The sequence below is a fragment of the Sprattus sprattus genome, assembly GCF_963457725.1.
Source record: "Sprattus sprattus genome assembly, chromosome: 2".
Lineage (NCBI taxonomy): Eukaryota > Metazoa > Chordata > Actinopteri > Clupeiformes > Clupeidae > Sprattus > Sprattus sprattus.
In genome coordinates, this window is record NC_137921.1 from 17,168,122 (window position 1) to 17,185,098 (window position 16,977).

The window sequence follows — 16,977 nt, forward strand, 5'->3', positions numbered from 1 at the left end:
TTTCCCCAAAGTACATCTTAATTTACAGCTGTAAGTGTAATATTAAATCCATTACAGTAGGCTGATAGGTAGCAATCATCAGCATGTAGTATTTTTTTTTTTTTAACAAATAGCAACTCACCTGAGTAGGCTGCACCAATCACTTTGAAAACACCTGTTGCTTGTTGTGTCATCTAGGGCTTCAATATCACAGAGACCTCCTTTCTCATCTTTGAGGTAGTAACTGTTGAATCACACCTGCAAGGCTGTTTAAAGGTTAACTCGCGGCGCTCAATAGCCAGCGCAAGTCAGTGTGCGTTTGTTGACATTTTCGAGTAAACTCAAATCACGAGAATGCTGGTAGCCGAGCAGCGAATATGTGCGCTCTGGGGACAGGGCGGAGTTGTGTTGGGTGCCATTCAATTTTAAACACACCCACCAACGCCACATGAGTTCACTTTAAGCTACAGCTCGTTCACAAAACGAATAAACTTAACCCCACTAGGTCTAGGTGACGCGTATAGCTATTTCGATGTTCGGGACAGTGCCTATGTATTGATACAAATTAAAATAGGAGGAATTGCTTATGAGTTGCTTATCAGGGTTGCATATCAGCACTGTAGTCCGATGCAATTTATCACTGTCATCAGTCCTCAGAGAAAAGGGTGTGATTTCTCAACCACACACACAATAGCTTCTTGATGTCGATAGCCTACGCCTAGGCTTACATCATTGTAGCTTCTAGGTGAATATCCTTTGAAAGAGTTTTATAATGCCTAATGGCTCCCTCTTCTTTTTGTGATTAAATTAATGTTAATTAACAGGAAGAGTCGCCTTGGTTGCGGCCAATCTCGATAGCCTACTTAAGAGGTAGGCTACCTAGCATACCCAACCCTTTATCAAGCCATGATTTTAAATATCTATCCATGAGTATAAATAGGATGATAATAACATTCAGCATTAAGCACCGATTAACCATCATTAGGCCTACCTTCTTGCTCACAAAGAGCAAAAAAGTATCCTACATCAGAATATGCAGGTTTGATCAAGATTGGCCGGTAGATGGCACAATAACCTAAACTACGTTTGGTTTCGGGAATCGTTTACTTATTTTGTGGTTATCAGCCATCATCCTCCATACATGATGCTACATTTAGTTTGATACTATTATTTTTTTTACATACTATTTTAGTGAATCATTTTGCGTGAATTCCTCGTCTATGTTTCGGTGTTCTACAGAGCATACTGGGAACGAATATAACGTAGACCTGAAACCTGACGGAATAGTAGAGAAGACGGACAGTAGCACAACAATATGGATGTGTAAGAAACTTCACCACCTTCTTGTGTATAAACGTCTTTGCATTTGTGTAGATATATCTTCGCTGTTCTCATTTAATGTGGTGTTTTTAAATCATCGACATTTTGTTTTCAGGAGGGATGCCAACGCTGCGATGTTAAGCAACTATGAGGTGAAGTTCCTTACTGCCCATTTAACGGCATCTTTTACCCGTAGACACATGTGTTTTGGTTTTGGACAGTTAGTTTCCTTCTGTTGCCTCAGATCGTGAATTACTCGGTGAAGGTCACATTTTATGTTTCAAATTGAGATGCTCCCCTCCATCGTCCTGGTTTGTCCTGCTTGGATGTACTGCACTATAGAAAATATTGAGCTGCTGTCTTCAAACGTTCTTTTTCACAGGTGTATCAGCTCCTCACAGACCTCAAAGAGAAGAGGAAAGAGAGTGGTAAGAAACACAGCACGGGTCAACAGAATCTAAACACCATCATGTATGAGGTCAGTTCAATTTTTATTTTATTTGATTTCAAACACTTCAAATAAAAACAGGACATGGGTAGATTTGACATTTTGCTCACGCTCTCATGCTGTGTTCGTCTCTTCCTGTAGACTTTGAAGTACCTTTCCAAAACGGCATGTTCCCGACAGAGTCCAGAGATTGTGAAGGAGTTTCTCACCACCATGATCGACCATAAACTCACCAAGTTAGTGCAATAACAAATACACCTCCGTGTGCTCCTGGCCACCTTCAACACATTGATCAGATGATGCTCATGTTTAGACTTGAGATTTCCATCTAGCTGTAGGCCTACTGAGCAGTAGGTTGTGTTCTTTGGTTTTAACTGTGGCCCGAAGGAGACATTTGCACTGCTATTAGAAATGATTTAGAAATATATATATTTTTATTTCCATTCCAAATGTATCACCACACGGTTCACTGTATTTGCTTTTGGAGTTCTTGGCTGGTGTTGACAAGGAGATTTTCATGATGTGTCACAGCTAGAACTTCTGTAGGTTCACGTTTTAGTTCCTGCAAACACACACACACACTAGTTTAATGAATCTATTATGTTTGTGCTTTTAACCCACAGAGCAGAGAAGCTTCAGCTGCTAAATCACAGGCCCCAGACTGCTGTTGAGATCCAGTTGGTAAGATACTTTGCACTTCCGCAACTTTAAGCATGTGTGTGTCACTGCCCAGTACTCTGTCATTTCTGCAATGTGTGCTTGTTGTGCTTAGATAGAGCAGAACAAGTAATCAGTAGTGCTCTTGTGCGATTTCTCCTGAATAAGTAATTAGAAGTTTATCTGTGTCCCATTAAACTGTGGTGTGTACGTTCAGTAATATTTTCAAATGCCTGATGGGGAAAAGATATTGGGAGGTGATGCATCTGCACTGGAAAAACTGAGAAGACACGCAGCATAAACATGCCCAGTCAAGGCTCACTCTGAACTCAGGAGAAAATCTCATTTACACCGCTGTAGTCTGTTACCTATTTCATGGTTAAATGTCCTACCTGAAGAAATATCGAATTTAACAAGTGTTTGTGAAGTTTCTGCACAAATAGTGGTTCAGAATATACTGTGTTACATACTGACAAATGAGGCTCACAGATTATCTCTTTGCTTAGAGAGCCTGCAGGTTGGTATGTTGCCATTGTGTTATTGTAGTTATGTAACCTTGTTCCTCTGTACAGATGGTGGAGGAAAGTGAGGAGAGACTATCTGAGGAGCAGATTGAGGAACTCATCCAGAAGGCGACAGATATTCTCCCAGGAGACCCTGAACAAGAAGCGGAGGTCGAAATGGATGCTTCAGCAGAAAAGTAGAGCTGCATTCCTTTGGGGCGTTCCATTCAAAACAGGTTGAAAAGAAGAAGTGATGTGGGGCTGTGTGTGTTTTTGTGTGTGTGAATATCTTCCTGAAAAGAAAGTTATGTAAGGAGACTGTGATCATGTTTATATGTGTTACCACCACTTTTGACCGGAGTGAAATATTTATTTAGAATTTCATTTTTACAGACTAAAATAAAAATTGTGTATCTCAATTTCTAATATATCTGGAATCAGTTATTTTATAGTCACATTTTGTCAACTCTAAAAGTGAAATGGTACCTACTACCAGCAGTTAATGAATTACATTGGGTGATGATCTGAAGAGAAGAGATATGTATTCTAGCCTCCTAGCCTCTACTGAGCTATGATTATCTTAGTGTCTAATAGGGTAACTAAAACAAAACAACTCTGGGAGGTTGCAATATTTAGTTGATGTCACCTTATACAATAGTTGCCAAAAGCAAACAACTCCTAACTATTTAAATTAATTTCGTACACCAGAATGGGCATGGGGTTACAAATAAAAGAAAAGTCATTGACCGCCAAGTGAATTAATGTCAGATTTATTTTGGGTTTTCTGTAGGCCTTCTGAGACAGACCTGTAGTTTACTTTAGTAACATAAATTCCAGTGCAAATCAAATGTTTGTGGATTAAAGTCGACAAAGAAACTTTAAGCGGAGCAACTGTAATACAGTGGAAGTGACCACAGACCTACTAGGAACATCTCTCAGTGGATTGTAAACTGAAGCCCCAGCTGTTGAGATATTATGTCTCGGGAAAACTCTGCCAGCTAAGGTTTGCAGGCCAGCAGACAGTAATACCTAACGGACAGGACAACTTCTACGTCTGGAGACGTCACCCCGATCACCTTCAGCAACCTTGACATAATCACATAGATATGAGAAGAGAGAAAAAAAGTCAGACCTGACACACATCTGATTCAGTCAATTCTTTCATTCTTCGTTTGCTTGCATGCTCACAATGGAAATTTGGGTTTTGAATGTTGTCATGGTGTCTGTGAAGGGCACTTCAAATACATACTTAACTGTTTTTTCACACTGATTGTACTCAGACCAGCATAGTTTATGACATACTTGTAACACAGGTATGTTGTGTGGCTTAATTTTGCCCAATACTGGCCATTTAAAGCTTAAGAACTCCTTGCTACAGACATCCCCCCAGTTGTTAATTGTAAACCAAATGGTCACTAACTTGGATTATGTTCGTTCTCACCTCTCAGTTATGTCCTGGGAAAGTTTTCTGGCCTTCTCAGGGTCTTTGCGTAGTAAGGCTTGGTAGTTGGAAAATGTCTCCATCATTCCAATATAGCTGGACAGGGGCATAGGCTTCCTCACCCATAGATTTTCATGCCTGTGTAAAGCCACGGAGAGACACTATTATCATTGTTTAGCCTACCGTACCATAACTATTTAGCCTGCCGTACCATATCTGTTTAGCCTACCGTACAGTCTAACTGTTTAGCCAACTATACCATATTACTGTTTGTGTGTAATGTATAATGAACTAGAGGGGCACTCGGAGAGAACAGACCTCCGCCAAGGCAAAATGCCCTATCTCAATGTTAACAAAAGCGAAACAATTCTTAGATCTGCCCAGGAATTTGGAAACCAAAATTGGATTTGGGTGTTACTTGGCCCATGCTACAACCCTCAACCAAGGTTCAAGGTTCAATAGGACAGGTAGTTTTGCATAATCCTGCTGACAAATAGATACAGTAAAACAGCAATGAAAACACCCACCTCCTTGAAGAGGGTTTGGACAGGATAATGTAATCAGAAAATCCCAATCCCAATTTGAATTGCAATGGTACAGAAATCTCACCATTCCTTGGCAGGATATTCAAGTGCACCATAGGTTTCCTTGTAAATGTCAAAAGAGATAGCACCCAGGTAAGGATTTCGGTATGGCAGAAGGGCAGCATATAGCTGTTGGAATACAAATTAAATATTAAGTCGATCATAGTTTTATTATTTTGCTATAGCAATTGTTGCATGGATGTTACTGATGCTAATGCTACATTTTGGAATTGGTCCTGGCAATCATCTCAGTGAATACCAATGATTACGGATTGACTAATTGAGTACAGCTCATCAGACCTCCTTGCAGATTTGATTGAGAGCCTCTGAGCAGTCTCCATAGCTGAGCTCCATGTCCACGCTGTGGTCGAGAAGGGCAAGACATCCTTGTGGCTTCAGTATTCTGTCTGCTTCTTTGAGGAAAAGAGGATGGTCAAACCAGTGAAACGCAGACATGCTCGTCACAAGGTCCACCTTGCCATTTTCCAAAGGAAGCTGTTCAGCAGGGCATTCTCTATGTACACGGAAGAAAGAGAAGCAACAGATAAGTCCTTGATATGTTGAATTTGGAGAAAACATCTGACAAGATCATGATGAACATGGTCTTAATGTCTTGTGAGATGAACAAAATCACATTGTCAGAAAATAGTTTTACAAAAAATCATATATATAGGGAAAAACATAGGTAGATGAGTTACTTTCATCCATAACATGTATTTTTCTAATTAACAATAGCAATATTATATACAGTGATGCATGCAAACAGACTTCCGCTGTGCCAGTGGTGGCCATTCCGCAACGTATTTCCAATGTAACTGTCACACTTACTCTATTTGACTATTGTTTGTGTTGAACTATACGTGCTCTGTTTCCTTGTAGATTTTACAACCCATAGTTGTGGACATATTGTTGAATTTACACATTTTCATAATAATTATTATTAATTATTTTATAATAACTATTTCAATACCTACTCAATCTTAACTTGATTGGACAACCAGTATAATACCCAAGGATGTGAAGGTGTTTTTTTTTATTATCACATGACAATATTTATGGACATCGACATATTGACCAAAGGTACAATATGCCGTTTTGCAGGCAAAATAAAAATGTTTCTAGATTTACCATAACACTCACAACATGCAAGATTTTGCAGTGTTGGTTCAGTTCTTGAATTGTTGTTTCAGGTGTTGTATGCACATGTTTACATTCAGGACAAGGAAAATGTAAACAAATGCAACACATGCATAACACACAATTTGCAAAGGAATATTGGAGAAAGTGAATTTTTGAGTTTGAGTTTTTTGAGTTGTTGTTTTCAGTAACAGCACAGTTATGTACTACAAAATAGTATATACACTTTTTCATATAGTACATATAGGGTTCTGTCGTATATACCTTATTTTAAGTGATAACACAATAGGCTTACAAGTCACAGTTCTCTCTCCCATGGTTTTCATTTACTGACCTAAAGGTGATATTCTGGGCTATGGAATGCTGCAAGGCCACTTCCAGCTGGGCTGGACTGACGTCGGTCCCCACAACTTTGGAGAAATATGGGCCAAGGAGCGCGGTGCCCTGGCCTGTCCCACATCCTACATCCACAGCCAGGTCAAAGGGTCGACTCCTCTGAAGAACCACAAGTATTAACATATGCATGTGACTTATGAACAGCATACTTTAAATGTTTAGCCTCCTTTAAGACTTATTGGTGCATATTTCTTCTAAACATCTTAAGTGACAGACAGAACTACTATGCCTTAGGCTCTATAGATTGTTATTCCTATATGCCACAATGTCCTCTTTTCAGTTTGCTCACATGTTTTTCCAGGAAGTTTAAAATCTTGTTGATGATCTCTTCTGAAGGGGAGATCCTGTACTTCCAGTAGTAGTGAGCATGCTCTTTCCCTTCAAACAGACGGACACTCATCCCAACCCAGAATTCCAATCCAGAAAACAAACAAACAAAAGGAAATACACAACAGCAAGGTAACAGGGTAGATGAAGTTCCTGCAACACAGAAACGAAAGTACGTTTTGGACGGAGAGAAGGAAGAAGGAAAAAGAAAACTCTGGTCAAGTGACCACGGTTGAGTCCAAGGGTGAATGTCCAAACCACTCTCCTCGTACCGGTGTTCAAAACGTGCCTCGGTGTGGTGCAGCTGATGTTTTACAAAGCTGGAGTTTTAAACCTCCCCTCACCACAGGAGACAAGAATCTATAGAGAAAAAAAGTCCAAGTATGAATGAGCTCGATCGGGTTCCTCACATTCCTTGTAAGCCCGTGTGTGTGTGATCGGTATTTTTTTAACGAGGTGTTTTATCGAGAACTCATTGGATTGGAAAAAAGGGACAGAATTTCCCCTGAGGGCCAATCAGCCTGCTCCCTGAGGGCTCAGATACACATACGCGTCTTTTTTCAGGCAGAAACGCTTCAGTAAGGCCTTGGCAAAGTGCGGCGGCCAAAACAGAAGCGGTGCGCTTCCCTGCCTTGCGCTGGAAAGTTGAGAATAGTTCAACTTTTAAGCGCACCTAAAAAACGCTTCAAAGACGCAACGCGTGGTGGAGAAGGGGCGCACGCTTTAAACACGCCGTACCATAGGAATCAATGCATTTGCTCGCGTCCCGTTTTTACAAAAACGCGTATGTGTATCTGAGCCCTGAGGGTTCAAATACACATACGCGTCTTTGTTCAGGCGCAGACGCTTCAGTAACGCCTTGGCAAAGTGCGGAGGCCAAAACAGACTTTTCACAGCTAATAATAATCACTCCGCGATGAAAGCGCATTGATGAAAACCGTTCATTCAAAATTCTCACGTTGAAAATGGAACTATTTTTCGTGTTAAAATGTTAATTTGTTGACTGTAGAATTGTTTTTTAAAAGCAATACTCGTGGGAGTGGGGTAGGTAAGGGATAATCCCACTCCCACTCGTGCTATATTGCTTAATCATACCACATCTTCCAGCATCAAAACAGGAAATAAGTGATACAGTAGTTAAGCCCGCCTGTTGCTTGATCTGATTGGCTGCCTGGGCCGAGTGTGACATTGATGAGCGGTGCGCTTCCCTGCCTTGCGCTGGAAAGTTGAGAATAGTTTAACTTAAAAGCGCACCTAAAAAACGCTACAAAGACGTAACGCGTTGTGGAGAAGGGGCACACACGCAAAGCGCGCCGTACCATAGGAATCAATGCATTTGCTCGCGTCCCGTTTTTAAAAAACGCGTATGTGTATTTGAACCCTGAGGTTGTTAAAATGGGGAAAAGGTAATATAAGACTGAACGCTTTCCCCAGTGTTGACCTGTATGATAAGGGTCAGAGGCAGGATAATGACTCTACATTTAAAGCCAGATTGACAAATACAGTAGTCTACTAAAGATAAATAGCCTACTACACGTATAGTTTGATATTATGATTGGAAGGTTTTCTGCTTTATTTTTTTTGCTTTTCTGCTTAATCTGAAAATGTTTACATCTTTGTAGTTTGTTTCAATTATATTAACTCTAAAGAGCGTAGGGCTTATGTCTAACCTTGGTCTGGCACATGATGCCACAGTAACTGATGTCCCTTTTTCTCTGAAACATTGATTGATCAGATGTGTTAAACATAACCTGTTTGTAAATAAAGAATCCAGAGGTTGCCAAAGGGGAGCAAAAAATTAAATAAATAAAAACATGGTCCTATAGAAATCATATCCAATGATGTAGCCTGAATACATCTCTACAGCGCTGAAGACTGTAATAGTTTTCCATCTCTGGATAATGCTCTTTGGACAGTAACATGCATATCAGTGGGGATTCTGGTGACATATGCAAATACAAAGCAAGACGGCAAATAAGCTACTTACTAGTTTGGCAGACAGTAGAAACCGGGCGGCTTCAGGCAAACCTAACGCAGTAATATGCCTAATAAAGGCGGCTGCATGCTACAGCGTTGGGGGTTAACGGTTGCGCAAAATTTACTCGGTGCAGTTCATGCTCCCAAAGGTTGCGCGTGTTGTCATGAGCCTGCCATTTGCCTGGCAGATAGATAGCTGTTTCCCTAACAGAAAGTCTGAAGCTTGAAGTTCTTTTCAAACCTTTGCTTGGGTAGCACTGTTAAACTGAGCAGACATGCAGACTACATTTGAGTAATCTCATCTCGTAACATTCGTTTTCTAAAAACAATCACATAGTATTGCATGTTTTACTGTGGTAGAAAATACGTTAGCTTAATGCTAACGTATATGGAAAATCCTATAGACACCGCGCTAGGTATTAGCATCAAGTAATTCACGTTAATGTTTTTGTATGAGCCTGACATTTGCTCTGCAGATAGATAACAGGTTCCCTAACAGAAAGTCTGAAGCTTGAAGTTCTTTTCAAACCTTTACTTGGGAAGCACTGTAAAACTGAGTAGACATGCAGAATATTTTAGTAACCTCATCTCGTATCATTCGTTGATAGAATGCAGGCTGCGAGGCTCGCGTAAGGGCTTACGTAAAAAATGACGCAAGTCTAGAAAAAGGGGATACGAGATGAGGTTACTAAAATATTCTGCATGTCTACTCAGTTTTACAGTGCTTCCCAAGTAAAGGTTTGAAAAGAACTTCAAGCTTCAGACTTTCTGTTAGGGAACCTGTTATCAGAATGCAGGCTGCGAGGCTCACGTAAGGGCTTACGTAAAAAATGACGCAAGTCTAGAAAAAGGGGCCGACGCACGCAAGATGTAAGAAGTCGCGCAAGGGTCGCGCAAGGGGCTTGCGCGGCCTCTTGCGCTTGCGCTTACGCTTACGTAAGGAAGCATGAATCAGCCTTATGGACCCTGGTATGGCAATGGCACGGAAGCGATTCTCCATATTGAAAGTCAATGTAGCGCTCCCATTTTTAAGCTGTACTTTTAAGGTAAAACTGCTTATCCTAACCCTAACCCTGAAGTACAATAACTGCATAATGCAACTTTAAGAGAGCTATAGTTGTTGCAATACAAATCTACAAAAAACGGTCAATTGATGTTGAACACACAATTACACACCGATTTTGCCATATACAAACTATATATTTTCATCTATTTTTCTAACTTTATATTCAAAGGGCATCTTCACAGAACACTAGGTATGTTATAGCTAAAAAGTGAATAACTTGGTGACACCCTTTGTGGAAATAGAAAGCCCCAACTGCTGAGGTCTAAGCGCCTCTGCAGCTAAAGTTTGCAGGACAGCAGACAGTAATACTTAACAGACATGACGACTTCCACTTCAGGAGACGTCACCCCCATGGCCTTTAATAATCTTCAGACAATCAAAGAAATATCAACAGTTAGAAGAGAAAATATAAGAGTTTAAGTATTTAGAAGTTTATCTGTGTCCCATTAAACTGTGGTGTGTGTACGTTCAGTAATATTTTCAAATGCCTGATTGGGAAAAGACACGCAGCATAAACATGCCCAGTCAAGGCTCCCTCTGAAGTCAGAAGAAAATCTCATTTACACCGCTGTAGTCTGTTACCTATTTCATGGTTGAATGTCCTACCAGAAAAAAAAATCTAATTTGAGTGTTTGTGAAGTTTCTGCACAAATAGTGGTTCAGAATATACTGTGTTACATACTGACAAATGAGGCTCACAGATTATCTCTTTGCTTAGAGAGCCTGCAGGTTGGTATGTTGCCATTGTGTTAGTGTAGTTATGTAACCTTGTTCCTCTGTACAGATGGTGGAGGAAAGTGAGGAGAGACTATCTGAGGAGCAGATTGAGGAACTCATCCAGAAGGCGACAGATATTCTCCCAGGAGACCCTGAACAAGAAGCGGAGGTCGAAATGGATGCTTCAGCAGACCAGTAGAGCTGCATTCCTTTGGGGCGTTCCATTCAAAACAGGTTGAAAAGAAGAAGTGATGTGGGGCTGTGTGTGTTTTTGTGTGTGTGAATATCTTCCTGAAAAGAAAGTTATGTAAGGAGACTGTGATCATGTTTATATGTGTTACCACCACTTTTGACCGGAGTGAAATATTTATTTAGAATTTCATTTTTACAGACTAAAATAAAAATTGCGTATCTCAATTTCTAATATATCTGGAATCAGTTATTTTATAGTCACATTTTGTCAACTCTAAAAGTGAAATGGTACCTACTACCAGCAGTTAATGAATTACATTGGGTGATGACCTGAAGAGAAGAGATATGTATTCTAGCCTCCTAGCCTCTACTGAGCTATGATTGTCTTAGTGTCTAATAGGGTAACTAAAACAAAACAACTCTGGGAGGTTGCAATATTTAGTTGATGTCACCTTATACAATAGTTGCCAAAAGCAAACAACTCCTAACTATTTAAATTCATTTCGTACACCAGAATGGGCATGGGGTTACAAATAAAAGAAAAGTCATTGACCGCCAAGTGAATTAATGTCAGATTTATTTTGGGTTTTCTGTAGGCCTTCTGAGACAGACCTGTAGTTTACTTTAGTAACATAAATTCCAGTGCAAATCAAATGTTTGTGGATTAAAGTCGACAAAGAAACTTTAAGCGGAGCAACTGTAATTCAGTGGAAGTGACCACAGACCTACTAGGAACATCTCTCAGGGGAGTGGACACTGAAGCCCCAGCTGTTGAGATATTATGTCTCGGGAAAACTCTGCCAGCTAAGGTTTGCAGGCCAGCAGACAGTAATACCTAACGGACAGGACAACTTCTACGTCTGGAGACGTCACCCCGATCACCTTCAGCAACCTTGACATAATCACATAGATATGAGAAGAGAGAAAAAAAGTCAGACCTGACACACATCTGATTCAGTCAATTCTTTCATTCTTCGTTTGCTTGCATGCTCACAATGGAAATTTGGGTTTTGAATGTTGTCATGGTGTCTGTGAAGGGCACTTCAAATACATACTTAACTGTTTTTTCACATTGATGGTACTCAGACCAGCATAGTTTATGACATACTTGTAACACAGGTATGTTGTGTGGCTTAATTTTGCCCAATACTGGCCATTTAAAGCTTAAGACCTCCTTCCTACAGACATTTCCCAAAGCTGTATGGGATCAGAGTAGTTACATCTCAGTTGGGTATCAAAGTGCCCCCCCCCCCCTTATTGTAAACCAAATGGTCACTAATGAATAATTATTGGATTATGTTCGTTCTCACCTCTCAGTTATGTCCTGGGAAAGTTTTCTGGCCTTCTCAGGGTCTTTGCGTAGTAAAGCTTGGTAGTTGGAAAATGACTCCATCATTCCAATATAGCTGGACAGGGGCATAGGCTTTTTCACCCATAGATTTTCATGCCTGTGTAAAGCCAAGGAGAGACACTATTATCATTGTTTAGCCTACCGTACCATAACTATTTAGCCTGCCGTGCCATATCTGTTAAGCCTACCGTACAGTCTAACTGTTTAGCCTACTATACCATATTACTGTGCATGTATAATGTATACTGAACTAGAGGGGCACTCGGAGAGAACAGACCTCCGCCAAGGCAAAATGCCCTGTCTCAATGTTAACAAAAGCAAAACAATTCTTAGATCTGCCCTGGAATTTGGAATTTGGAAACCAACATTGGATTTGGGTGTACTTTGGCCCTACAAATGCTACAACCCTCAACCAAGGTTCAAGTTTCAATAGGTCAGGTAGTTTTTGCATAATCCTGCTGACAAACAGATACAGTAAAACAGCAATGAAAACACCACCTTCTTGAAGAGGGTTTGGACAGGATAATGTAATCAGAAAATCCCAATCCCAATTTAAATTGCAATGGTCCAGAAATCTCACCATTCCTTGGTAGGATATTCAAGTACACCATAGGTTTTCTTGTAAAGGTCAAGAGAGCTAGCACCCAGGTAAGGATTTCGGTATGGCAGAAGGGCAGCATATAGCTGTTGGAATACAAATGAAATATTAAGTCGATCATAGTTTTATCATTTTGCAATAGCAATATGTGAATTGAGTTCTCATTGTTGCATGGATGTTACTGATGCTAATGCTACATTTTGGAATTGGTCCTGGCAATCATCTCAGTGAATACCAATGATTACTGATTGACTAATTGAGTACAGCTCATCAGACCTCCTTGCAGATTTGATTGAGAGCCTCTGAGCAGTCTCCATAGCTGAGCTCCATGTCCATGGTGTAGTTGAGGAGGGCAAGACATCCTTGTGGCTTCAGTATTCTGTCTGCTTCTTTGAGAAAAAGAGGATGGTCAAACCAGTGAAACGCAGACATGCTCGTCACAAGGTCCACCTTGCCATTTTCCAAAGGAAGCTGTTCAGCAGGGCATTCTCTATGTACACGGAAGAAAGAGAAGCAACAGATAAGTCCTTGATATGTTGAATTTGGAGAAAACATCTGACAAGATCATGATGAACATGGTCTTAATGTCTTGTGAGATGAACAAAATCACATTGTCAGAAAATGGCTATACAAAAAACAATATACAATAACCTTCAAAGCAGGGAGGTAGATGAGTTACTTTCATCCATAACATGCATTTCTTCTAATTAACAATAGCAATATTATGTACAGTGATGCATGCAAACAGACTTCCGGTGTGCCAGTGGTGGCCATTCCGCAACGTATTTCCAATGTAACTGTCACACTCACTCTTTGACTATTGTTTGTGTTGAACTATATGTGATCTGTTTCCTTGTAGATTTTACAACCCATAGTTGTGGACATATTGTTGAATTTACACATTTTCATACTTATTTCATAATAACTATTTCAATACCTCCTCAATCTTAACTTGATAGGACAACCAGTATAATACCCAAGGATATTATAAATGTGTTTTTTTAGTATTATCACATGCCAATATCTATGGACATCAACATATTGACTAAAGGTACAATATGCCGTTTTGCAGGCAAAATAAAAATGTTTCTAGATTTACCATAACACTCACAACACGCAAGATTTTGCGGTGTTGGTTCAGTTCTTGAATTGTTGTTTCAGGTGTTGTATGCACATGTTTACATTCAGGACAAGGAAAATGTAAACAAATGCAACACATGCATAATACACAATTTGCAAAGGAATATTGGAAAAAGTGAATTTTTTTTGCTCTTTGTATACGAGCATTGTCGTGAGTCATACAAAAATAAACCCCTTTAAGACCTAAGCATATACTCTATCCATCACGATTGGAATAGGAATGAATGCAATATTCGCACAGCTCTTTGAGTTAACCCCACCCCCTATTTGTTTTCAGTAACAGCACAGTTATGTACTACAAAATAGTATATACACTATGTCCTATAGTACATATAGGGTTCTGTCGTATACACCTAATTTTAAGTGATAACACAATAGGCTTACAAGTCACATTTCTCTCTCTCCCATTAATTACTGACCTAAAGGTGATATTCTGGGCTATGGAATGCTGCAAGGCCACTTCCAGCTGGGCTGGACTGACGTCGGTCCCCACAACTTTGGAGAAATATGGGCCAAGGAGCGCGGTGCCCTGGCCTGTCCCACATCCTACATCCACAGCCAGGTCAAAGGGTCGACTCCTCTGAAGAACCACAAGTATTAACATATGCATGTGACTTATGAATAGCATACTTAAAATGTTAAGCCTCCTTTAAGACTTATTGGTGCATATTTTTTCTAAACATCTAAAGTGACAGACAGAACTGCTATGCCATAGGCTCTGTATATTGTTATTCCTATATGCCACAATGTCCTCTTTTCAGTTAGTGATAGCATTGTTACTCACATGTTTTTCCAGGAAGTTTAAAATCTTGTTGATGATCTCTTCTGAGGGGGAGATCCTGTACTTCCAGTAGTAGAGAGCATGCTCTTTCCCTTCAAACAGACGGACACTCATCCCAACCCAAAATTCCAATCCAGAAAACAAATAAACAAAAAGAAATACACAACAGCAAGATGACAGGGCAGATGAAGTTCCTGCAACACAGAAACCAAAGTACGTTTTGGACAGAGAGAAGGAAGAAGGAAAAAGAAAACTCTGGTCAAGTGACCACGGTTGAGTCCAAGGGTGAATGTCCAAACCACTCTCCTCGCACCGGTGTTCAAAATGTGCCACGGTTTGGTGCAGCTGATGTTTTACAAAGCTGGAGTTTTAAACCTCCCCTCACCACAGGAGACAATCATCTATAGAGAAAAAAAGTCCAAGTATGAATGAGCTTTGATCTGGTTCCTCACATTCCTTGTAAGCCTGTGTGTGTGTGATCGGTATGTTAACGAGATGGTTTGGGGAGAACTCATTGGATTGGAAAAAACGGACAGAATTACCCCTGAGGGCCAATCAGCAGGCTCCCTGAGGTGGGAGAGGATGTGGAGTGTAAATGACCATCCACAAAACATAAAATGACTATCATGTAGATATTTATGTCATTTTTGACGAAAATACTGTTTATCTGATAAAATGTTAATGCTTCAACTTGAACTCCACTGACAGATAAATAGGCAAATACATAGGCCTACAGGCAGACAAGAAGCCAGAGGTGGTTGTACTGACTGAATGATTTATTTAACAATCATACTTCTTGTAAAAATGGGGAAAAGGTAATATAAGACTGAACGCTTTCCCAGTGTTGACCTGTATGATAAGGGTCTGAGGCAGGATGATGACTGTACATTTAAAGCCAGATTGACAAAGACAGTAGTCTACTAAAGATAAATACTACACGTATAGTTTGATAGTATGATTTGAATGTTTTCTGCTTTATTTTTTTGCTTTTCTGCTTAATCTTAAAATGTTTACATCTTTGTAGTTTGTTTCAATTATATTAACTCTAAAGAGCGTAGGGCTTATGTCTAACCTTGGTCTGGCACATGATGCCTCAGTAACTGATGTCCCTTTTTCTCTGAAACATTGATTGACCAGATGTACACCAACATAACCTGTTTGTAAATAAAGAATCCAGAGGTTGCCAAAGGCGAGCAAAAATTAAAATAAATAAAAACATGGTCCTATAGAAATCATATCCAATGATGTAGCCTGAATACATCTCTACAGCGCTGAAGGCTGCAATAGTTTTCGATCTCTGCATAATGCTCTTTGGACAGTAACATGCATATCAGTGGGGAATAGTTACAGACACATTACGATTCTGGTGACATATGCAATTAATGGGGTTTCTGGACAAGGACCAAACATAAACTCTGACACAGAAAGTATTAATGTTAAGTTTATTTGAAAATGTTTAAGAGAGCTATAGTCGTGGCAATACAAATCTACAAAAAACGATCAATTGATGTTGAACGCCCAATTACACACCGATTTTGCCATATACAAACTATATATTTTCATCTATTCTTTTACCTTTATATTCAAAGGGCATCTTCACAGAACACTAGGTATGAGTTATAGCTAAAAAGTGACTAACTTGGTTACACCCTTTGTGGAAATAGAAAGCCCCAACTGCTGAGGTCTCTGCGCCTCTGCCAGCTGAAGTTTGCAGGACAGCAGACAGTAATACTGAACAGACATGACGACTTCCACTTCAGGATACGTCACCCCGATGGCCTTTAATAATCTTCAGACAATCAAAAAAATATCAACAGTAAGAAGAGAAAATATTTTTTTAGAATCTCATGTCATGTGATTCATGTGATTATAGTTTTTGTAGAATCTCATGTCATGAATTAGAAGCCTACCATTCCGCTTACATTTGGTTATAATAGCTAAAGATGCATTCAGTGAATCACAGACATTATGTCTACCTTTTAGTGATGTCCCTAGAGATATTCCTGGCCTTCTCTGGATCTTCACGTAACTGTGTCTGATAGTTGGAGTATGACTTTTCATGCCTGACGAGAACAAATAAAACAGTGTTGGCACCACTAACACATTAACCTACCACAGTTTATGTAGGCAGAATATTTGCAGATCTGACAGCAGGAGGTCAAACTAGGGGAATTATTGACAGTTCTAACATGGTTGGCTGGAATTCCCCATTCATGTTAAAAAAGCCTTGAGTTCTGCCATGGTTTACTGGCCACAACCAAGTGTTTCCCTGATACAGATACAGATTCTTGCTAAGAATCCTGGAACCAGCAATTACAATATCAATGGAAGAGTTATAACAGCCTGACAGACTATCTCCTTTA

General features: G+C 39.9%; 3 protein-coding genes across 3 annotated transcripts; 1 reads left to right on the forward strand and 2 right to left on the reverse strand.

Annotated features, from left to right (window-relative positions):
- Nucleotides 1-1,275: 1,275 nt before the first annotated feature.
- Nucleotides 1,276-3,326, forward strand: crcp (calcitonin gene-related peptide-receptor component protein). Its single transcript, XM_080832331.1, has 6 exons — nt 1,276-1,302; nt 1,415-1,451; nt 1,682-1,777; nt 1,889-1,983; nt 2,371-2,428; nt 2,977-3,326. The coding sequence occupies exons 1-6, from the start codon at nt 1,295-1,297 to the stop codon at nt 3,106-3,108; spliced, it is 426 nt and encodes a 141-aa protein (XP_080688457.1). The 5' UTR covers nt 1,276-1,294; the 3' UTR covers nt 3,109-3,326.
- A 508-nt stretch (nt 3,327-3,834) lies between these two features.
- On the reverse strand, nt 3,835-6,877 carry LOC308383218 (putative methyltransferase). The gene is made up of 6 exons (XM_080860845.1): nt 6,755-6,877; nt 6,404-6,564; nt 5,233-5,446; nt 4,958-5,061; nt 4,349-4,486; nt 3,835-3,993 (listed from the first exon to the last, which is right to left on the reverse strand). Exons 1-6 carry the CDS (start codon nt 6,863-6,865, stop codon nt 3,906-3,908), a joined length of 816 nt encoding a protein of 271 aa, XP_080716971.1. The 5' UTR covers nt 6,866-6,877; the 3' UTR covers nt 3,835-3,905.
- A 4,671-nt stretch (nt 6,878-11,548) lies between these two features.
- LOC308361284 (putative methyltransferase) lies at nt 11,549-14,728 on the reverse strand (the record flags this gene model as incomplete). The annotated part of the gene is made up of 6 exons (XM_080833580.1): nt 11,549-11,636; nt 12,055-12,192; nt 12,676-12,779; nt 12,970-13,183; nt 14,253-14,413; nt 14,618-14,728. The coding sequence occupies 6 exons, from the start codon at nt 14,726-14,728 to the stop codon at nt 11,549-11,551; spliced, it is 816 nt and encodes a 271-aa protein (XP_080689706.1).
- Nucleotides 14,729-16,977: the final 2,249 nt, after the last annotated feature.